Source organism: Jaculus jaculus, chromosome 6 (genome assembly GCF_020740685.1).
Source record: "Jaculus jaculus isolate mJacJac1 chromosome 6, mJacJac1.mat.Y.cur, whole genome shotgun sequence".
Taxonomy (NCBI): domain Eukaryota; kingdom Metazoa; phylum Chordata; class Mammalia; order Rodentia; family Dipodidae; genus Jaculus; species Jaculus jaculus.
The window spans coordinates 141,875,260-141,899,761 of NC_059107.1; the positions used below are offsets into that span (position 1 = coordinate 141,875,260).

Here is a 24,502-nt window from a genome sequence, read left to right on the forward strand (position 1 = left end):
CTGCTGAATCCCTGTCACTTTTGAAGACTAGTTAGCTTGTGCAGTGTCCTGTAATGTTAATGTGTTTTTTGGTTTGTTCTCCTGACTACATTGAGTTTCTGCCTATTTGTTATGAATGCCACAAAAATTATGCTGTGTCCTTATTGCATTATACCAGGGAGTGCTTGGGTTGATGTGTCTTATGGAGAGTGTAAATGTGGCTGAAGTGCTATAATTTGCCCGGTTTTTCCAGTGTAGTTATTGTGCTTTTCCTTTTATTACCAATACATAGCTTGTGGGAATTCCTTGGTTCACTTAATTGATTTGGATACTGCAGGTCCTGAGCTGCTCAGGTTATGAAATTGTTTCTGTTCTCTGAAGTATTTAATTTGGGTTTCAGGATCTTCATAAGAAGATGGTCACTCAGTTCCAGCGGTATCACCAGCCGCATGCTCTTTCTCCAGATCAGGAGGACAGCATGTATTGGTACAACTTTCTGGCCTATCACATGGCTAGTGCCAATATGCACAAAGTAAGATGACAGATTTCAATTTTTTTTTTATTTCACTTTCTTTTATTCCACAGATGTTGCAAATATTTTGTTTGGTATAAGAAGACTTGAATTTTTCTATTTCAAGGTAGGTTCTTACTGTAGCCCAGGCTGACCTGGAATTGACTACGTAGTAGTGTCTCAGTCTTAGGATGGCCTCATACTCCTACCTATACCTGGGATAAAAGGCATGTGCCACCACACCTGGCTAAAGATTTGAACTTTTTTCCCCCAAGGTAGGGTTTCATGCTAGCTCAGATTGACCTGGAATTCACTACGTAGTTTTAGGCTGGCCTTGAACTCTTGGTGATCCTCCTACCTCTGCCTCCTGAGTGCTGGAATTATAGGCGTGCACCACCACACCCAGCTTGAACTTTTTTTTTTAAATTTGAGAGAGGGAGAGAGACAGTGGGAGTGCCAGGGACTTCAGCCACTGCGAATGAACACCAGATGTGTGTGCCCCCTTGTGTGCATGTGCGACATTGCACACTTGTTTCTGTGCATCTGGCTATGTGGGACCTGGAGAGATTTGAGTATGAGATCTTAGGCTTTGCAGGTAAGCGCCTTAACTGCTAAACTGTCTCTCCAGCTCAAGACTTGAACTTTTATTGGTATTTGATAGAGAAAGAGCCAGAGAGAGACCGGGTGCACCAGGGATTCCAACTGCTGCAAATTAACTCCAGATACATGTGCCTATCTGGCTTATGTGGGTCCTGGGAAATTAAACCTCGGTCCTTTAGCTTTGCAGGAAAGCATCTTAACTGCTAAGCCATCTCTCCAGCCTGTTTGTTTCTTAAAATACTGTATTTTCATTTATTTGACAGAAAGAGGCAGAGAGAGAATAAATAGGCATGCCAGGGCCTCCAGCCACTGCACACGAATTCCAGACACATGCATACCATTGTGCATCTGGCTAATGTGGGTCCTGGGGAATCAAACCTGGTTCCTTTGGCTTTGCAGGCAAATATCTTAACTGCTAAGCCATTCATCCAATCCTGTTTTTTGTTTTTTTGAGGTAGGGTCTCACCTTGGTCCAGACTGACTTGAAACTCATTCTGTAGTCCTAGGCTGTCCTCAAACTCAAAGCAATCTTCCTACCTCAGCTTCCTGAATGCTAGTTTTAAAGGTATGTATTACCATGCCTGGTTTTTGAATTTTTATATAGTTAAATGTGCTGTTTAGATTTTTAAAAAAAGATTATTTATTTACTTGAGACAGAGAGAAGGGGAGAGAGAGAGAGAGAAAGAGTGAGATTGGCTGTGCCAGGGCCTCTAGCCACTGAAAACAAACTCCAGATGCATATTCCACCATGTGCATCTGCCTTATGTGGGGCCTAGAGAATCGAACCAGGGTCCTTAGGCTTTACAGGCATGTGCCTTAACTGCTAAGCTATCTCTTCAGCCCTGCTGTTTAGATTTTAGTGTCATGTTTTATCCAGTTACTCAGCATTCCTTTCATTAGTAAAACTATGATCATAGTTTATATAATTTTTTTAAATTTTTACCTGATTAAAAAAGATATCTTAAGCTGGGTATGGTGGTGCACAGCTTTAATCTCAGCACTTGGGTGGCAGAGGTAGGAGGATTGCAGTGAGTTCAAGGCTACCTTGAGACTACGTAGTGAATTCCAGGTTAGCCTGGGCTAGAGTGAGACTCTACCTTGAAAAACAAAACAAACAAACATACACACACACACACACACACACACACACACATACATATCCATATTAGCAACCATAGCTAATGAATAATCTTGATTCTCTTCTTACCTATGACTTCATGGGCATTATGGATTTGTTGATAAGCTTTAAGTGGAAATGGAGGGTGGGCAAGTATAGTCATTTATTCCCTGAGTACCTATTGAGCACTTGTTAATAGAACCGTATTCTTCATTATGAGGCAAAATGTCTCTGCTGTCTTGAGGTTGTATCTTTGGGGAAGACAGACAATAATTTATTTTATTTTATTTTTGTTTTTTTTTGAGGTAGAGTCTCGACTGTAGCCCAGGTGGAATTTACTGTGCTGTTTCAGGGTAGCCTTGAACTCATGGCAATCTCCCTCAGCCTCCCAAGTTCTGGGATTAAAGGCGTGCACCACTACACTTGGCTTTATTATTTTATTTTTAAATATTTTATTTTACTTACTTATGGGGGGGCCGGAGAATGGATGTGCCAGGGCCTCCAGCCACTGCAAATGAACTCCAGACACACGAGCCACCGTGTATATCTGGCTTATGTGGGTACTTGGGACTCTAACCTGGGTCCTTAGGCTTCAGACAAGTGCCTTAACTGCTAAGTCATCTCTCTAGCCCAAGACAAGAAATTTATAATAAAGTGTTTAGAAGGAGAGCAGAATATAGAAGGAGAGGAAAGACCTATCCTGATTTTCTGATGGATTCGATATGTATTAGAACAGACATAAAGGAATCTGATGACTGTAAGCTTGTTTAGTGCGTAGTTGCCATGGAGTGAAATAGGCCAGTCTGGGAGAGCAAGATCTCCTGTGCTCTAGGGAAAGGGGAATATATCTACCCACCTATTAAGATATCTACTTGTGCTGGGCATGGTGGCGCACGCCTTTAATCCCAGTACTCAGGAGGCAGAGGTAGGAGGATTGCCATGAGTTTGAGGCCACCCTGAGACTACATAGTAAATTCTAGGTCAGCCTGGGCTAGAATGAGACCCTACCTCAAAAAAAAAAAAAAAAAGATAACTACTTGTAAGTAGCAAATAGGCAGTTAGATATATGATGTGGAATTCTGAGAATTGTGGCCAAAAGATAAAAATTAGGAATCAGTACATAACATGGCTACCAACTAATCAAAATGTAAATGTTTTGGAAAACCACATATATTTTCAATAATTTTTCTATGCTCAGCTATGTTATTTTAGTTATGAAAATGTATTGTTATGGCTCAGTTTTCTTTTCTTTTTTCTCTCTCTCTCTCTTTTTTTTTTTTTTTTTTTGGTTTTTCGAGGTAGGGTCTCACTCTGGTCCAGGCTGACCTGGAATTAACTCTGTAGTCTCAGGGTGGCCTTGAACTCACGGCGATCCTCCTACCTCTGCCTCCCGAGTGCTGGGATTAAAGGCGTGCGCCACCACGCCCGGCCTCTTTTTATTTTTTTTGAGGCAGGGTCTCACTCTAGCCCAGGCTGACTTGGAATTCACTCTGTAGTCTCAGGGTAGCCTTGAACTTAAGGTAGTCCTCCTACTTCAGCCTCCCAAGTGCCTTGTGCTTGGCTCACCTTTGTGTGCCTGGCTTACTTGGGATCTGGAGAGTTGAACATAGGTCCTTAGGTTTCTCAGGGAAGCACCATAACTGCTAAGCTATTTCTCTAGCCCCTGTTTGTTTGTTTTTGAGGTAGGGTCTCACTCTAGGCTGGGCTGACCTGGAATTCACTGTGTAGTCTCAGAGTGGCCTCTAACTCATGGGAATTCACCTACCTCTGACTCCCAAGTACTGGGATTAAAGGCATGTGTATATTTCATATTTTTTTGTTTGTATTATTATTATTATTATTATTGTGTGTGTGTGTGTGTGTGTGTGTTCCTCAAACATACTCAAGTGTCTGCTTTCCACAGGACTGGAGTTACAGACATGTGTGTCAACTCTCAGCTGTTTTATCTAGGTTTTGGGACTCCAACTCAAGTGGATCCTTCTCAGGCCCTCATACTAGCACATATTCTTAACTGCTGAGCCATCTCTTCAGCCCCTCATTCCAGTGTTGTTTTTTTTTTTTTGTAAATAATAGTAAGTTCTGTTGTATTATGAATTGCAAGTAAAATTTTAACCTGTTTTATTTATTTATTTATTTATGTATGTATGTATGTGTGTGTGTGTGTGTGTGTGTGTGTGTGTGTGCACGTGCACTGGTGCCTCAGTGCATGTGTGGAGGTCAGGGGACAACTTTTGGGTCAGTCCTCTGCCTTTGCATCTCATTTAGAACAGGGTCTCTCTCTTTGCTGTTCTTTCCTGTGCTTGCCACAAATTTCCAGGAAACTGTTGTGTTGTCTCCCATCTCAGCATCAACATCAGCATGCTGCGTTTACAGAAGCTTTCCATGGTGTCTGGCTTTAATAAAAATTTATTTTGTGTGTGTGTGTGTGTGTGTGTGTGTGTGTGTGTGTGTGTAATACAGGAATATATGTTTCCTGTTGTTGCAAATAAATGCCAGACATACCTACCACTTTGGGTCTGGCTTTACATGGGTACTGGGGAATTGAACCCCCAGGCCTGTAGGTGTTATAAGTCATTTCCTTTAATCACTGAGCAATCTCCCCAGCCCTGACTTTTACATCTGTCTGACGATTAAACTCAGATATTCTAGCCTGAGCTGCAAGCATCTCATCCATTGAGTCATCTCCCTAGCTTTGTATTTATTTATTTGTCCTAAAGTTTTGTTTATATTGCTTTCTACTCTATAGAATAGTTGAATCTTTATCCAATTAGAGTCATTGTTGTTTCCTTTGTATTTAGTTTTGGTGTCCTGAGCACAACTATCTTCATCCCTGGGGTTACAAAATATTTACCTTAAAAAAATTTTTTTTTCTTTTCAAAATTTTTTTATTAACAACTTCCATGATTGTAAACAATATTCCATAGTAATGCCCTCCCTCCCCCCACTTTCCCCTTTGAAACTCCATTCTCCATCATATCCCCTCCTCCATCTCAATCAGTGTCTCTTTTATTTTGATGTCATGATCTTTTTCTCCTATTATGATGGTCTTGTGTAGGTAGTGTCAGGCACTGTAAGGTCATAGCTATACAGGCCATTTTGTGTCTGGAGGAGCACATTGTAAGGAGTCCTACCCTTCTTTTGGCTCTTACATTCTTTTTGCCACTTCTTCCTCAATAGACCCTGAACCTTGGAAGGTGTGATAGAGATATTGCAGTGCTGAGCACTCCTGTCACTTCTTTCCAGCACCATGATGCCTTCTGAGTCATCCCAAGGTCACTGCCATCTGAAAAGAGAAGATTCTCTAACAAAAGTGAGAGTAGCATTAATATATGGTTATGAACATTAAGAGAAGCGCTTACTAGGCAGTTTGATAAGCATAGTATCTACATTTATCCAGACATCAGCAGATGTTACACCCTTAGGACCCATGACTACCTCTGTTTTGTTTTCAGTATCAGGGATGCATTTTCTCCCATGGAGCAGGCCTCTAGTCCAATTTGAGGGCAGTTGGTTTCCACCATGACCGATGTGCCACTATAGCACCCATCGGCTCATTTGGCCTGGCTGGACAAATATAAGGCTTGCAGTGTCCACTGTTGAGCATCTTTACTGGTGATTTCTCTTTTTCCCATTGAACTGCATGCAGAATGGCTTTTTCCAGCTTTCTGTCAGCTGGTCTACATGGAGGAGGTTATCAGCTCCATTCCAGCCAGATTTCTCAGTGGCCTTGCAGCCCAAGTATGTGGAGTCTTCAGCAATAGGGTCTTACCATCTATTCCTGGTGGGAAACTAAGGGCCTTGGCAATGGCCTGTAATGTTTTGGGGGCATCAGGGACCTCCCTGGCCAACAACTCACTGGAAGGTATTCCATCCCTGGCACTGCAAACAAACTCCAAATGCATGCCACTCTGTGCATCTGGCTCAAAATGTTTATCTTTATTTCCTAGTTTTTTTTTTTTTTTTTTTTTTGCGGCTTATTGTCTTCCTGTATACAGTTGAAATTTATTTTGAGTTATGGTACAGTACCCTAAATTTTGCAAGTTTTTGGAATTAATGATATATTCTTTTTCACTGGTTCCCTTGTGGTCCTAAATTCTAGATACCTGGAAAGTGTCTCTCAGTACTGTTAAGATAATGATATGCTTGTTAAAATTCTTTGGTCTTTTTAATAGTGTTTCTCTCTCTTTTTTTCCTTTTTTTTTAAGGAACTTTGTGCTTTACTGTTTTCCTTGGATTGGATTAAAGCAAAAACTGAACTTGTAGGCCCTGCTCATTTGATTCATGAATTCATGGAATACAGGGATATATTGGATGAAAAGGTATATTAATATGAAAACTTAGTGTTTAAAGGATGTCTCATTTGGCATTTAATTCTTGGTTTAATGATGGGACTAAGCAAGCGAGAAGGGCAGAATAGAGATCATTTTCCTACTGTGACCTTTAATTCTAATTCATTTCCTTCCTAGCCTGCTAGGAATATAGGTAGGATTGAAGTTTGAATGATGGGAAAGGTTGACTTTTAGTGCCTTTTTTTGGTGTTTTGAAGCAGGGTCTCACTCATAATGACCCTCCTACTTCAGCCTCCTGAGTACTATAATTAGAGGTGTGCACAACCACACTTGGCACTTTTTTTTTTAAGTGTTGAGAAATGTGTTTAATAATGAGATTTTTTTTTACCCTGTGCTTAAAAGTCTGTAGAGTTTGTTACCTAGTGGTTGCCTATTAAAGTTTGGTTCATATAGAGAAATTAGATGTAAGTTTTAAAATGGCAAGATCACAGAAACAGAAAAATGTCAGGTCCTGGTCTTGTTATGTGTCTAACAGATTTCAGTTTATTCATAGGACTGTGTAGCCTGTGAGAATTTTCAGGAGTTCTTATGTTTAAATGGACACCTTCTTGGACGACAGCCATTTCCTAATATTGTACAGCTGGGTCTGTGTGCACCAGAAACTTCAGAAGTCTATCAGCAAGCAAAGCTGCAGGCCAAGCAGGAGGTCGACAACGGGAAGCTTTACGTCGAGTGGCTGTAAGTATGTTGGGAGAGAAACCAAAGGAACTAGATTGCTAACTATGTCATTACTTTTCAGGTAGTGAATATGTTCACTCCAGGAAGATTTAACCCACTTTGAAAAGGGCTGAAACTTTATATTTTTAAAAATTAATTTATTATTATCATTATTATTATTGAGGCAAGGTCTTACTCCAGTGTAGATTTACTTGGAATTCCTTTAGTCCAGGCTGGCCTTGAACTCAGGATAATACATGTTGGGCTGGGTAGAAACTTAAAAAAAAAAAATTTATTTGTACGGAAAGGGCAAGAGAAATGGAACAGAGAGAGAGGGAATTGTTATGCCAGGGTCTCCTGCCACTGCAAATGAACCTCAGATGCATGTGTCACATTGTGCATCTGGGATTATGTGGGTGCTAGGGAATTGAACCTGGGATGGCAGGCTTTGCAAGCAAGCATCTTTAATCTTTGAGCCACCTCTTCAGCTCCCTGAGATGATACATTTTTTTTTAAATTTAACCATTCATTAAGTAGCAAATGACAGTCATATTTTCCTGCAGTGTCTACACATTCTTTTTTGTTTTTTTGAGGTAGGGTCTCATTCTGGCCCAGGCTGACCTGGAATTCACTTTGTCATTTTAGGGTAGCCTCGAACTCCTGGCGATCCTTTTACCTCTGCCTCCTGAGTGCTGGGATTAAAGCATGTGCCACCACACCTAGCTCTATACAAAACAAAAAAAAAAAAAAACAAAACAAAAAAAAAAAAAAAAAAAAAAAAAGAGAGAAAGAAATTTAAATAAATTCCTGATTAATTAATGATGGAAATGGATTTTTTTTTTTTTTTTTTGGTTTTGAGTTAGGGTCTCTCTAGCCCAGGCTGACTTGGAATACACTGTGTAGTCTCAGGTTGGTCTTAAATTCACAGTAATCTTTCTATCTCTGCCTCCCAAGTACTGAGATTAAAGGCATGTGCCACCACTCCCAGCTGTGGCTCTTACTTTTCTTCTGCCACCTCTTCCACAATGGTTCCTGAGACTTGGAAGGTGTGATAGAGTTGTCTCCTTTAGTGTTGAACACTCCATTGTCACTTCTCAGCACTTTGGTAAGTTTTGCATCATTCCAATGGTCACTACCATCTGAAAAGAAAAACTTCTGTAACCAAAAGTGAGAGTAACATTAATATGTAGGCATAAACATATTAGAGGGCAGTTTGGTGGGCATCATATATCTGTTTAGCCAGACATCGGTAGTAGTTTCTCTACTAGGCCTTGCGATCTCCCTGGCCATAGGCTTTTGATTAGATTTTCAGTACCGGGGCTTCAAGTCTACTAAGAGAAAATTGGTTTCCCCTATAACAGATATACCACCATTGTACCAGTTGGTATTTTTGGCCTTGCTGGCCTGCAACTTTTCACTCCCAGTAGGCTGCATACTTCTTTCCAGTATCCTGACAGCTAGTCAACAGGGAGGAGGCTTCCAGCTCATTTTGAAGTCGAATCTTAAAAAAAAAAAATTTTTTTTAAATTTATTTGCAAGTAGAGAGAGGTAGAAGAGAGATAGAATGAGTGCACCAGGGCCTCCATCCAGATACATGCTCTACTTTGTGCATCTGGCTGTATGTGGGTACTGGAGAATTGAACATGGGCCATTAGGCTTTGCAGGGAGGTGCCTTAACTACTGAGCCATCTCTTTAGCCCTGAAATAGAATCTTAATACTCAGGAAAAACAGAGATTTAGTTCTTGGTCCCTTATGAATGTTGAGTTTATTATTTTTAATGTGTTTTCCTGCTTATTTTCTTCCATTGCACCAATTGCATTTCATCCTGTGACGTTCTCTCATAAAATAGGCTAGCCATTCAGAGCTGTAACTTTTACTGGGTTTACCAGGCTATATTCAAAGAATGTTTTGTTTTTCTTCAGTAGTAGAAATTCTTTCTCTTTTAGTTATTGGAAGGTTTACATTGGCATAAACTTAAATTTGAGTTTATACTTTCGATGTCATTTGTTTTCTCATCCATTTGTTGTTTTCCTAAGTTTTGTTTGTTTGTTTCTCTGCTATATGAGTCAACTTATTGTTGGGACAAAATACCTGAGAAAAGTCAGTTTCAGGGAGACAGGATTTACTTCAACCCCAGCTCCAGGGTGGAATCCAGCTTGGCAGGACAGCATGGCAGAAGCAGGAAGCCCGCCGTACATCCTCCCATCAGTAGGGAAGAAGCAGAGAGTAGCTTTGCTTCTGGTGTCCAACATCCCGGGGTCGCCACTGTGACTTGCGGTTCAACTTTGTAGCTTTATGCTGTTGCCTTGCATGGGCTTGGTTGCAGTCAGGTTTGCATTGCAGAAATCACTTGATCAAGAGCAGCTTTTGGGAAAAAAGTTTTATTTTGGCTTACAGACTCGAGGGGAAGCTCCACAATGGCAGGGAAAATGATGACATGAGCAGAGGGCAAATATTACTCCCTCACCAACATAAGGGGGACAACAGCCATAGGAGAGTATGCTAAACCCTGGCAAGGGGAGACTGATTATAACACCTATAAGCCTGCCCCCAACAGTACACTGCCCCCAGGAGGCTTTAATTCCCAATTTCCATCATCTGGGGAGACTAGCATTCAGAACACCTACATTTATGGGGGACACCTGAATCAAATCACCACAGACTCCAACCCTGATACATATTGCAATTCTCCAGGATCCCCTAATTTTTTTTATTAACAACTTTCATGGTTGTAAACAATATCCTATGGTAATGCCCACCCTCCCTCCACTCTCCCCATGGATCCCCTAATTTTGAATCTGTCATGCTTCCAAAGCCATGTGGACAACAGTGCTTCCAGCTTTGGATGAAGCCTTCAACCCTTGGACAATAGCTGTAGAATCTCTGAATGACTTCCAGGTTGGCCTTGGTGAAACAGTTCCTTAGGTAGTGATGTATGAGTAGGGAAGCCCCCTGACTTTAGGATTTCTTTCTGCAAGTACATTTGGAATTTCACCCTTCATGGGTGAGTGGAGTTTTGTGCTAAGGACATTCTTCCTGTTGTCCCAGTGTGGCACAAGAGATTTCTTTTCAGTGGTGGTAATCTCTAATAACAACATCTGCTTTTCAGCACTAGCATGACTGTTAGTCTTGTCTTGAGATTTTTTCCTTCTAACAAATTAGTCCAATATGGTTAAGTTTTTTAAAGATACTTTTATTTATTTGAGAGAGAGAGAGAGAGAAGAAGAAGGAGGAGGAGGAGAGAGGAAGAGAGAGAGAGAGAGAATAGGCACTCCAGGGCATCCAACACTGAAAATGAACTCCAGATGCATGTGCCCCTTTGTGCATTTGACTTATATGGGTCCTGGGGAATCAAACCTGTGCCCTTTGGCTTTGCAGGCAAGCACCTTAACTGCTAAGCCATTTCTCCAGCCCCAGTATGGTTAAATTTAATGTCATTCAACTTCGCAGGACGTGGACAGAATGCAGTCAGTTTCTTTAATAGCATATGGGATGAACTGCCTGTTGCCTACTTTATGATAGAACCCTTGTTCTCCTCTGAGATCTCATGAACTTGACCTTCACTATTTGTGTTTATCCAAGCATACTTGTCTTCTAAACTTCCACCAGAACGATCCATTAATTTCTGCTTATAGCTTTTTAAGCCCCAAATCCCAAATTTCACCTTTTTTTCTGAACACCAGTTCAAAAGATATGAACCACATGGTCAGGGTTATCACAGCAGTAGCCTTACTTCTTGGTACCAATTTTCTGTATTCCTTAACTTCTCATTGCTGGTACAAAATACCTAATCAGAAGCAACTTAGGGAAGGAAAAGGTTTATTTGAGCTTTACGGAGGGTAGCCTATCATGGTAGGAGTGGGAAACCAGTCTCATTTCTTCACATCAGTAGGGTGGAAATGGAGAGTGGTGAATTCTGCTCAGTCAGCTTTCTTTTTATACAACCCAAGATCCTGACCTCAGTTAAGGATCTTCCCATCTGTTAACCTAAGCAACATAATATCCCTTATAGATGATTCTAGCTTCTGTGAAATTGAAAGTCAGTATAAAACATCCCATCTGCTATATGCCTATCATTATGAAGGTCACTTTCTGAGCTCTGAGGGATTGTGTAGCCAGATCAAACAGAAAGATTAGGCTTGCTTATTATTTTTTTTTAATTTATTTATCAAGACAGGGACTTGCTGTGTACCTCAGTTGGCTCGAACACATGGGTCTTCTACTTTAGGCTCCCAGGTATCTGGGATCATAGGTGTGTGCCACTGTACCTTGCTGAAAAGAGCATATTATTAATCAATCCTATTTTTTTTTCAAGGTAGAGTCTTACTCTAGGTCAGGCTGACCTGGAACTTACACTGCAGCTCCAGGCTGGCTTCAAACTCATGGTGATCTTCCTACCTCAGCCTCCCAAGTACTAGAATTAAAGTTGTGAGCCACCATGCCTGGCTCAATCCTTAAATTTTACTCAGTAGTCTGAATCCAATTAACTTTGCAAGAATTTAGCCTGTTTGTATGGATTCGAATAATTTTAATTGTTATACTTGTTTATAATATCTAATAAGGTATAATACTTTCTACACAGGACCTTAGTCTGACTTACTCTATGTTCTCTTTTATCATTGAATCTGTATCATATGTGTTTTTAAAGATTTTATTTTATTTTTTGTTTTTTTGAGGTAGGATCTCACTGTAGCCCAGGCTGACCTGGAATTCACTGTGTAGTCTCAGGGTGAGCTCGAACTCATGGTGATCTTCCTAGCTCTGTCTCCCGAGTGCTGGGATTAAAGGCGTGTGCCACCACGCCCGGCTTATTTTTTTATTTATTTTTTGCTGTGAGTGTAGTATGTTGTGTATGTGTGTATATAATGCCCCATGCACACATGTGTGAAGGTCAGAGGAGGACATGGTATGTCCTCTTTTATTCCTCTCCTGCTTTATTTTCCTGAGACATAGTCTCTCACTGAACCTGGAGCTCCCCATTTTTCACTTAGGCTGGCATAATACTTGTTTGTTTTTTGAGGAAGTGTCTCACTCTAGTCCAGGCTGATCTGGAGTTCACTGTGTAGTCTCAGACTGGTCTTGAACTCGCAGCTATCCTCCTACTTCAGCCTCCTCAGTGTTGGGATTAAAGGTGTGTACCACCATATCCAGCTGGCATAATACCTTTAAAAGTACATACATTTTTAATATGCTGGGCTTGTGTGTGGATGAAATATTATACTACTGTAATACTTGCTCTTATTTTAATGTATTTTATTTATGTATTTATTTGAGAAAGAGAATGGGCACTCCACGGCCTCCAGCCACTGCAAACGAGCTCCAGATGCGTGCACCCCCTTGTGCATCTGGCTAACATGGGTCCTGGGGAATTGATCCGGGATCCTTTGGCTTTGCAGGCAACTGCCTTAACCACTAAGCCATTTCGCCATCCCACTTGCTGTTACTTTAAATACATACACATTCCTTTTACTCTTTAGCCCATGAACAATAATATAATATCCATAGTGGAATATTTGGCATTCTTAGGTTAAGATAGAAAATAACATTGTTTATCTTTTTATAGAAATCTGTTCTGAATGATTGGCATTACATTAGCGGAAAGCTGTTTTAAAGCAAACTCTTTTGATGGTAGGGCGTGTTGTACTTTGAGCTTTATTTTGCAATTTTCTAAAAAGAGATGGAGTGTTTTTTGAAAGTATGTTTACTGTATGAATTTAATTAACTAGATTTTTAAAATGATATTAATAAATATATATGATAGTATTTCTCTTAAAATTTTACTTTTGCTGTATTTTATTTTCCTTTAGTAGATCTATATTGTTGTTTTATGTTTTGGAGAATATTTATTACTGAAAGAAAAGTTGCCTTACCTTTACTTATTGGCCTTCTGTTCATGTTTTCATTGTATTTAGAAATAAAAAACACATCAAGAATCTCTCCCGCTTAGTTGTCCGCCCCCATACAGATGCTGTTTACCATGCATGTTTTTCTGAGGATGGTCAGAGAATAGCTTCTTGTGGAGCTGATAAAACCTTGCAGGTAAAACATACCTTTTGAGAAAACGGGAAGAGGCATGACCCCAGTCTTGTGGAGGTTTGAATATGGTTGAATCCTAAGATAAATAAAATTGCAGTCTTGAAACAGAGAAATCCAAATCTCTTGAACATTGAACAAAAGCTATTTCTGGAGATTTTAAAGATAGTCATATGTTTTTGCATTCTAAATTTACCAGGTGACAAAGAAGAAATATCTTGTCAGTTTCTTACCATCCATGTGCCAGCTAGGGGTAATGAGAAAATATTTCTTGCAAGACATAAAAACATTGGTTAAAATAACTATCAAAGTCTAAGACAGATTTCTGACTATAATAGGTCTTGGACTAGATTATCTCCAAAGGTATTTTTAAGTTTTCAGAAAATAGGAATAAATGCTTTTTTTTTTTTTTTTTTACATATGTTATCTACCTTTTGGTTTTAAGCATTTAACATTTATTTATGTGAGAGAGAGAGGGAGGGGAAGGGGAAACGGAGTGAAAGAGAGGGTGGGGGGAGATATTAAGTATGGTTTTGCCAGGGCCACCTGTCCCTGCAGAGAAACGCTAGATACATGTACTACTTTGTGCATCTGGCTTTTTGTGGGTACTAGGGAATTGAATCTAGGCAGTCATGCTTTTGCAAGCAAGGTCTTTAACTGCTGAGCCATCACTCCAGACCCCTACCTTTTGATTTTAAAGGAAATAGAATTACATTAAAACTCATTTATGGTCAAGTATGGTGGTACACACCTTTAATCCCAGTATTTGGGAGGCAGAGGTAGGAGGATTGCTGTGAGTTCAAGGCTACCTGAGACTACATAGTGAATTCCAGGTCAGCCTGGGCTAAAGTAAGACCCAACCTTGAAAAATCCAAAAAAAGAAAAAAGAATCAGCCGCATGTGGTGGCGCATGCCTTTAATCTCAGCACTCAGGAGGCAGAGGTGGGAGAATTGCTGTGAGTTCGAGGCCACCCTGAGATTACATAGTGAATTCCAGGTTAGCCTGGGCTAGAGTGAAACCCTACCTGGAAAAAAGTATCAAAAATTAAAAAAAATCATATTTACAACAGTTAGTCTAAAGCTATAATGGTATTCCTCCTTTTTACAAATACTTGATCACTAATTCAAAAAATTTTGTTCATTTTTATTTATTTATTTGAGAGCGACAAAGAGAGAAAGAGGCAGAGAGAGAGAGAGAGAGAGAGAGAGAGAGAGAGAGAGAGAGGGAGAGAATGGGCATGCCAAGGCTTTTAGCCACTGCAAACGAACTCCAGACGTGTGCGCCCCCTTGTGCATCTGGCTAATGTGGGTCCTGGAGAATCGAGCCTCGAACCTGGGTCCTTAGGCTTCACAGGCAAGTGCTTAACCACTAAGCCATCTTTCCAGCCCTTGATCACTAATTTTATTAATTTTAACCCCCGGCCCCCCAGTGCTAGGGATTGAACCAGGGTCCTTGTGTATTCTAGGCAGGTGCTATACCACTGAGTTATATATTGCCTTAATTTCATTAAAAATTTTTCTTTTAGTTATTTATTCGAGAGAGAGAGAAGTAGTTAGAGAGAATGGGTGCACCTGAGCCTCTAGCCTCTGCAAACGAACTCCAGGTGAATGTACCACCTTGTGCATCTGGCTGACGTGGGGTCCTATGGAATCGAACCTGGGTCCTTTGGCTTTGTAGGCAAGCATCTTAACCACAAATCCATCTCTTCAGCCTAAATTAAATCATGTTAAAAATTATTTATTTGACAGAGAGAGAGGGAGAGAGAGAGAGGAAGAGAGGCAGATAGAGAGAGAATGGACACGCTAGGACCTCTAGCCACTGCAAATGAACTCCAGATGCTTATGCTCCCTTGTGCATCTGGCTTACATGGGTACTGGGAAATTGAACCTGGGTCCTTACACTTTGCCGGCAAGCACCTTAACTGCTAAGCCATCTCTCCAGCCCAATTAAATCATTTTTATTTGATTGTTAAGAATTTGTCAATATGATCTTAACACTGAAGCTATATTCTGCTACTTCTTTTTAGTGATATATGTATGTATGTGTGTGTGTGTGTGTGTGTGTATAATTTTTTTTTTTTTTTTTGAGGTAGGGTCTCCCTTTAGCCCAAGCTGGCCTGGAATTTACTCTGTAATCTCAGGCTGTCCTCAAACTCACAAGGATCTTCCTACCTTTCATATGCCTCCCGAGTGCTAGGATTAAAGGTATATACCACCACACCTGGCTCTTGTGATATTTACCAATATTTAACAATGTGTAATTTTTTATGCTAATACTTAGAAATTCTGATTTGGGGTGTCATTTTGCCAAGGTTGTTTCTGTTTCTAAAACAGCAATACCTAAGAACTTGAAAAGAAGTGTTTTTATTGAGTGATGGCCCATAGATGTAATAAAAGGATATTATTGTTGCTTATGCAGGTATTCAAAGCTGAAACAGGAGAGAAACTTCTAGAAATCATGGCCCATGAGGACGAGGTACTTTGCTGTGCATTCTCTACAGATGGCAGATTTATAGCAACCTGCTCAGTGGATGGAAAAGTGAAGGTAGGAGTTGCAGTCATCAGTTTTCACCTTCTCTTCCAGGATACAGAGCCTAGAGTATGTAGGGCTAAAGGACTCTTGCTGGCTGGTCGACTAACTTGATTCACTGTAAACTAACACTGTCTGAATATTCTGTATTTGTTTTTGGTTTTTCGAGATAGGGTCTCACTTTAGCCCAGGCTGACCTGGAATTTATTATGTAGTTTCAGGCTGGCCTAGAACTCACAGCAATCCTCCTACTTCTGTCTCCCAAGTGCTGGGATTAAAGCCATTGCCACCACATCTGGCTTAGAATTTGTATTTCTAAGCATCAGGAAAAATTGGTTGATTAGCAGTGGGGAAAATAATTAGAAATTTATGAAGTTACTTGCCATTAATAGATAAATATATGGACTAAATATTAGTTGGCATGTTTTATTACATGTTACTTGACATCTTTGCTTTACAAAATGGTTGGGATTCATTTCCTGTTTTAAAATATATAATTGAGTGTGAAACAAGATAGGAGTACACATTAGCATGTTATTGGCGTATTAATTCAAAAGAACCCCACAAGCTGGGCATGGTGGCGCACACCTTGAATCTCAGCACTTGAGAGGCTGAGGTAGGAGGATCACTTTGAGTTTGAGGGCAGCCTGAACTACAGAGTGAGTTCCAGGCAACCTGGGCTTGAGCGAAACCCTACCAAAGATTGAGTGTGGTACATACCTTTAATCTCAGTACTTGGGAGGCAGAGATAGGAGGATTGGGATGAGTTCAAGACCAGCCTGAGACTATAGAGTGAGACTCAAGTCAGCTTGGGCTAAACTGAGACCCTACCTGAAAAGAACTCAAAAAAACAAAAACAAAAAACACAAGAGCATTGGAGAGATGGCTCAGCAGGTGAAAGGTGCTTGTTTGCAAAGCTTGCTGGTCCAGACTTGATTCCCCAGTTGTGTAAGGCCAGACACACAAAGTGCCTCAAGAGTCTGGAATTTGTTTGCAGGCAGGTTGTTCTGGAGTGCCCATTACCCCCCTCCCACTTGTTCATTCACTGTCTCTTAAATAACTAACTAAATAAGTAAATATTAAGAAAAACACAAGACAGTCACAAGAGGCAATTTGTGTGCATGTGTGTGTGGTGTATGGCATATGCATGCATGTATGAAGATGTGCAGTTGTGTGGAGGTCATTGGAGTTCTGCACATTCTCCTTCATTGTTTTTCTGGTTTGTTTGATATCAGGTCTCTCGTGAGCCTGGAGCTGCCATGTTTTTCAGTCCAACTGGCTGACAGCAAGCGTAGGCAATTCTCCTGTTTTAACTCCCTACAGCACTTTTTGTTTTCATTCTCCTTAATTGAATATTATACCTAACTATTTAAATACTCTATGCTAGAAAAGTTAATTAATTAAAGACAGAGTTTTGCTACATAGTCTAGGCTGGTCTTGAACTTAAAGTTTTCCTGCCTCGGTCTCCTGGGTGCTGTAGGTATGTACCACTGAGAGCAGCTGAGAGTTCTTTTTTAAACACCTGTTAATTATTCTCAGGAGTGGAAAGAATGCTGGTCCTCCGTGATAAAAAGGGTCAGGTAAAAAGGATATCAATAGTACTAACATATCCTTGAGAAAAGGATTGACCTATCGTACTTGACCTGGGGAAAAAGACAGAGCTGAGATAGTGATATGGTATACAAGAAGCAGTAGCACAAAGATGAAAGAGAAAAAGGTGCAAGTGGATTAGAAGCTGCTCTGTGTATCCAAAAGCTTCAAGTGTTATCACTACCATGCAGTGTTATCTACCCCTACCTACAGTATTCCTTTGCTGCTGTCATTCATACGAACATGAGACTCCATTTAGTGTTGTAGAAAAACATGTTTAAAACACATTGAGGCAGAATATTATTATACTTTAGAGACGAGGGAGTGTTCATGAGTGCCATATCCAATGGGAGTCTGCTATGACAGGGTAGCTAGCACCTGCGAAGGGATTCACACTTGTTTTTTCTCTCTGTTTCCCCTTTGAAAATAATGGATATTTAGAGATTTTATTTCTCTTCTTTCTTTAGATTTGGGATTCTGAGACTGGGAAATTAGTACACACCTATGATGAGCACTCGGAGCAAGTCAACTGCTGTCATTTCACCAACAGCAGTGAGCACCTTCTCTTGGCCACTGGGTCAAGTGATATCTTCCTCAAAGTAAGTATGAGTATTGAAAACTACATGAATGAATTTCATAGGTACCAGAATGTCTCTTTCAATGTCATGGATTATCGTGGGCTTACTCCATCCTCTCCCTCCCCTGGTCTGGGGGTTGGACCCAGGGGCCTCACATAGGTTTGTTTGGCAGGCGCTTCTTCACTGGGCTTCATCCCCCAGCTCCTGTCTGAGATTTCTGACGTTATACTAATAGAAATTTCCCTATTAGCTGAAACAACAAGAAAAAGAAAGGAAAGATGTTATTAGTGGATGTAATTGAAATTCTCCAAGAAGCGTAGATTCAGGCACTGCTGACTTCAGATGCTTCAGCTCTGTTCTCAGCTTCTGACTTCCTCCCCGTGTCCTGTCTCAGCTTCTGACTTCCTCCCCATGCCTAGTCTTAGCTTCTGACTTCCTCCCCGTGTCCTGTCTCAGCTTCTGACTTCCTCTCCATGTCTAGGCTCTGCCTTCTGTTTTGGATATTCAGCTGTGATGCCTTTGTGATAGGAAGTGAAGCCACCCTCAGCTACATGCTTTTTCTAGTTGGTCTTGGAGCTACTAATCACAGAGAAAAAGAAACTTGTCTTTTTCCAGATCCCATATGACTAATTGTATAGTAACGTTTAATTTGCCACATTTAGTTCATGCTTATTGTTATAAGTACAGTCAGCAGGATGGCGTCCTTTGATTGTCTAGGGGTCACAAAGTCTAACCATGTAAAAGTGGGAAAATTAAGGTGAGCTTGGTTGTATTTGAATTGTAACTGGAGTTTGCTTCAAAAGAAAGATTCTTATCAGAAGATGAGGGGAAAGGTGTTGGTTAAAGAAAGCAAACACGATGTAAAAAACAGAAATATTCACTCCTTATGTAATTACTAATATTGTAATCTTTATCTTCTTTTTTTCTTTAAGTAGATGAAGAGAGCTACATTAAGCTTTTTGGGAACCTGCAAAGATCTGGGAACTTCTTTTGGATTATTTAAAAAAATTAGTTTCTAACTTTCTGTCCACATTGTGAATTTTTTTTTTTTAATGTTTAATTTCCTCCATTAGCCTGTTGCTGTTATCCTCTTGTTGCTGAGGTAAAGCACCCAACCCAAATAAACAGATGGGAGGAAAGTATTTATTCTGGCTTAAGTCCAGAGAGGAAGCTTCACGATGGCTGGGTAAAGATGGTAGAGCAAAGGATTGACATTACTTCCTTGTCAACATCAGGTGGGCAACAGCAGCAGGACAGTGAGCCAACTAACACTGGCAAAGTGGGAGCTAATAAACCTCAAAGTCCACCCTCAGTGACACATATCTAGCAAGGCTCCACCTTCCAAATTGCCATTAGCTGGGAACCAAACATTATGATTTTATGGGGAACATGTAATCCAAACCACATAGGGATATATACATACATACATATGTAATTTCTCTACCCCATCTACCTCATTAATTAGTCATTTTAAAAATCCTACACAGGGGGTTGGAGAAATGGCTTAGCAGTTAAGGTGTTTGCCTGCAACCGCTAAGCCTTAACTGCTAAGCCAAAGCTTGGTTCAATTCCCAGGAACCACATAAGCCAGATGCTCAAGGGGGGCGGGGTGCGTGCATCTGGAGTTTGTCTGCAGTGGCTGGAGGCCCTGGCACACTCATACTCTCTCTCTCTCTCCCTTCCCTTTCTCAAATAAATAAAATATATAAAAAAATCTTAAAAAAAAATCTTATGCAGCTATTCATTTCTTTTTTCATGTTTTTCTTTTTTAAATGTTTATTGTATTTAGCAACATATTTTGTATGAATACATCATGTATAGATACCCTCTTCCCTCATCCCTGCCCCTATCCTATTGGGGATGATCCTCAGTGGGGTTGCAGGTATTCCCCATGGGGTTGTGGGAGCAGTAGTAACTTATTTTGTGGGGAGGGAATGCCTCTGGGCATGATGTCTTAACCTGTGGCTCTTTAAACATTTCCACCCACTCTTCTGCAAAAATTCCTTGGGCTGTGGTGGGTGAGTTTTTTTATTTTATTTTGATTTTTGGTTTTTCGAGGTAGGGTTTCACTCTAGCTCAGGCTCTCCTGGAATTCACTATGCAGTCGCAGGGTGGCCTCGAACTCCTGGAGATCCTCCTACCTCTGCCTCCCGAGTGCTGGGATTAAAGGCGTGCGCCACCACGCCCGGCTGTGGTGGGTGAGTTTTAAGTCTACTTCAGTGATGAGCTCTTAAGAGCTTCTGGATCTCTGCTTTGGTAGGTGTTGAGTGTCCTCAGGGTCTGTCTCCTGTAGCCTGGCGTTGATTGTTAGGTTTAGCATGGAAGCAGTACTCTTGCTCATCTCCCCATTCCTCTGTGGTTTCAGCTGTGGTTTGGCTGAAGTGCCAAACCTTCTCCAGTCTTGCTACCTTGTGAAAAAGAACAGATTCTCCGATGGACACTGAAGACAGCATAGTTTAAATGGGATAAGCATCTTTAATTTAGGGAAAATTTGATGCATGTAACCCCTCTTTTAGCCAAAGACTAGTGGGAGCTTTACACTAGAGAGCATAATCTTTGTCTCCAAGGATTCTGATCTGGTTCCCAATTCCAGGTATGGGTTCCTTTACACTGAGTGGATCTCTTAGCCAATCAGAAAGCTATTGCTTACTCACCAAGGCTGTGTGCCACCATTACACTGGCATGAATATCCTATCAGGGCGTTTGCTTCTGAGTAGCTTAGACCTCTGGGTACTCAGACCACTGTTGGCTACTTTGCCCCAGTAACTCATGTAGTGCCTTCCAGCACTAGACAGGCTGACTGTTTGGGGACTGGCTTTCTTTTGCATTCCAGCCAAGCCTTTCCATGGTTTGTGTCAGCAGCACGTGATATCTTCAGCAGTAGGGTCTTAGCTTTTGCCTCAGGTGGGTAATCAAGTGCTTTGACAGAAAGCTGTCTTGAGGGCTGGAGAGATGGCTTAGCGGTTAAGCGCTTGCCTGGGAAGCCTAAGGACCCTGGTTCGAGGCTCGGTTCCCTAGGTCCCACGTTAGCCAGATGCACAAGGGGGCGCCCGCGTCTGGAGTTCGTTTGCAGAGGCTGGAAGCCCTGGCGCGCCCATTCTCTCTCTCTCCCTCTATCTGTCTTTCTCTCTGACTGTCACTCTCAAATAAATAAATAAAAAATGAACAAAAAATACTAAAAAAAAAAAAAAAAGAAAGCTGTCTTGATTTGAGGACCTCATAGACCTCTCGAGCAAATAGCTCAGTGTGGGTAGCAGCCAGTCTCTGGCACTGGGAGTTACAGGCCAGAGACAGAAAAAAATTTTCTTTTAAGCTTACGCTTCATTCCACCCTCTCCAGGGCCCTGGTTTTCAGGTGCTTCCCCCTTTCTCCTTTTGAGGGTTATATCTTTTAGGCTATCTCCAAGGATAAAAGTTTCTGTGATACCAGCTCAGTTTGGATTTAGTTCTGTTTGTTTTCTCTCCTCCTCATCTCCTCCCCCCAAGCCCTTCCATCCCTATTGTCTGGGCCTTGAGTTGACTGTCAGGTATGACAGCAACTCGAGCAGGTCCAGGTTAGGAACTGCAGAGTAACACCATGCAGCGTTTGTCTTTCTGCGATTGTATGAGTTCACTGAGTATGATCTATGCCAACTCTGTCCATTTTTCTACAAATTTCATTGTATCATTTTTTTCTTACTGCTGAATGGAATTCTATTGTGTAAATCTACCACAACATTATTATCTAATCACCTAATGATAGGCATCTGGGTTGATTCCAGTTCTTAGTTATAATGAATTGAGTAGTGTGGTGTTTTGATTCAGGTGTCCCCCATAAACTTAGGTGTTCTGAATGCTAGGTTCCCAGCTGATGGATATTTGGGAATTAATGCCTCCTGGAGAGAGTGTCTTGTTGGGGGCGGGCTTATGGGTATTACAGCCAGTTTCTCCATGTCAGTGTTTGGCACACTCTCCTGTTGCTATTGTCCACCTTATGTTGGCCAGGGGGTGATGTTCACCCTCTGCTCACACCCTGCCATTGTAGAGCTTCCCCTCGAGCCTGTAAGCCAAAATAAATCTCTTTTTCCCAGAAGCTGCTTTTGGTTGGGTGATTTCTACCAGCAATGTGAACCTGCCTGCAACAAGTAACTATAAATATTTAGGATAAATGCCCAGTTTGGAAATTATTGGGTCTGTTTGTAGCTCTGTATTCATCTTTTTCAGGAATCTTCATATTGATTTCCATAGTGGCTGTACAAGTTTACATTCCCACCAACAGTGGATGAAGTTCCTCTTTCCCCACATCCTTGCCAACATTTGTTGTTGTTAGATTTTTTTTAATGATTGCCATCCTTACTGGAGTAAGGTGGAATCTCATGGTTGTTTTAATTTGCATTTTCCTAGTGGTTAGGGATGTTGAACATTTTCTTTAAGTGTGTGTTAGACATTTGTAATTCTTCCTCTGACAATTCCCTATTCAGTTCTCTGCCCCATTTTTGGAGTAGGTTGTTTGACTTTTTACTGTTTAGGTTTTTGAATTCTTTATAGATTCTAGATATTAGCCTCTGTCAGTGGCATAGCTGGTGAATATTTTCTCATTCAGTGTGTAATCTGTTGGCTCTGCTTATGGTATGTTTGTGCAAAGCTTTTTAGCTTAATGAGATCCATTGATTGTGTAATTTCCAGGGCTATTAGGGTTTTGTTCAGGAAGTCTTTCCTCACTCCTATATCGTGGAGAGTGCCTCCTATTTTTTTCTTTCAGTAGAAGAGGTGAAACCATCTTTACAATGAAACATCATATTATTATTATTTTTGGTTTTTCAAGGTAGGATTTTGTTCTAGCCCAGGCTGACTTGTAATTCACTATGTAGTCTCAAGGTGGCCTCAAACTTCTGGCAGTTCTCCTACTATCTCTGCCTCCCGACTTTTGGGATGAAAGATGTGTACCACCATGTCCAGCTGAAAAGTCATATTTTCAGGAGGGATAGGTAAAGCATTTTTTTCTGGAAAACCTCATAAATGTAATGTCTTGACATTCAGTTGAGCTTTTAAGTGTGGTGACACACACGTGTAGCCCTTGCTCTTGGGAGGGTGGGCAGTGGGCCCACTAGCTCAAGGCCAGCCTGGCCTACGGAGTGAGGCCTTGTCATAAACATACAAACAAAGGAAAACTATTTGGAAAATTTTCAGAATAAAGGGGATGTAGCTAAATGATAGAATATTAGCCTGGCCTTGGATTCTATCCTCATCTCCATGGGATCCCCCCCCCCCAAAGGAGGAAATAGTGAAGTACTTAAAATTGGCTTCCCACTTTTCAGGAAGCTATACCCTTATTTTATTTTTCCAACAAAATGTTACATATAATATCAGTGTATAAAACAGATAAATTGGGGCTGGGGAGATGGCTTGGTAGTTAAGGTGCTTGTTTACAAAGCATGCTGGCCAAGCCATCCCACATAAGCCAGATGCAAACAGTGACACAAATATCTAGTGCTCATATGCAGTGGCAAGAGGCCCTGGTGCACCTATACACACAATGCATATGCACACAATGTGCAAATAAATAAATAAATATAAAAAAACCCACTAAGTAGGAGGTTCAGTGGTTAATGGCACCAGCCACTTCAGCAGGAAGGCGTGGGAGGGCCTGAGCCCTCCTGAGTTCAGCTCCCCAGAATACTGGTTTATAAAATGGTTGGATGTGGCCACTCATGTCTGTTACCCCAGCCCATAACAGGGGCAGTAAAGACTGGGAATCTAGGGGACACACTGACTGGAAAAATGTCTTAAGACAGCTCTGGGTTGAAGGAGAAACCCTGCCTAAGGGAAGTACAATGATGAGCAATAGAGAAAGGCACCTAAAGTTTTCCTCTGGTATTAGGCTGCACACACAGCGTACACACATCTCCACACATACTCTACACATATGCCCACACACACATGTGCCAGTGTCTGCAGGTGTAAAAAAACCACAAAAAGTCCCAAGTAGAAAAAGTTCTGTTGTTCTGGTTGAAGTGGCAACATGGGCCTCTATTATCTTCTCTATCCCTCTCCACAGTGGCTTGCAGGTGTATTTATGGAATCCCCAGGGTACTAGATTGAACCAAAATTATAGACTCATTGTAGTAAAGTAAAATATTTCAGTTACAGTTCACTTTTACTCAGAAAAGCTATGCTTTTTGTAGTATTAATAACTTTTTTCTGTTAAGAATGTTTTATTGTTAAATATTTCTACTCACCCAAATGATGTTTGTCTGTGTAGATAGGTATGGAACAGAGAAAAGAAAACAAATGGAAATTAGTAAGTGATCATTCTTTTCAGAATATTTTCTTCAATAGAAGGTTTTTATTTTGATTTTTTTATTAGATATGGACATGTTTAGTAAGTAAACTACATGTTGATACCATCCTTTCCCTCATCCCTGCCCCTTTTCTGAAGAAGCCTTCCTCGTTGGGGATGCAGGTGAACCCCATGGGGATTGTGGGTCATGTATTGTGGGGGGTGGGGCTGTAAAGGCAATGTCTCTGTGCAAAATGTCCCAATTTGTGGCTCTAACAATCTTTCTGTCCACAAAATTC

General features: G+C 40.9%; 1 protein-coding gene across 3 annotated transcripts in view; it reads left to right on the top strand.

The window, feature by feature from the left end:
- Positions 1-24,502, top strand: part of Apaf1 (apoptotic peptidase activating factor 1) — a 128,378-nt gene that overhangs the window by 53,167 nt on the left and 50,709 nt on the right. For all 3 annotated transcript variants that reach the window (XM_004650202.2, XM_045152055.1, XM_004650204.2), the window contains exons 10-15: positions 380-511; positions 6,413-6,526; positions 7,050-7,234; positions 13,127-13,253; positions 15,667-15,792; positions 17,835-17,966. In XM_004650202.2, the coding sequence (XP_004650259.1) occupies positions 380-511; positions 6,413-6,526; positions 7,050-7,234; positions 13,127-13,253; positions 15,667-15,792; positions 17,835-17,966 (816 nt within the window). The remainder of the gene's footprint in view (positions 1-379; positions 512-6,412; positions 6,527-7,049; positions 7,235-13,126; positions 13,254-15,666; positions 15,793-17,834; positions 17,967-24,502) is intronic.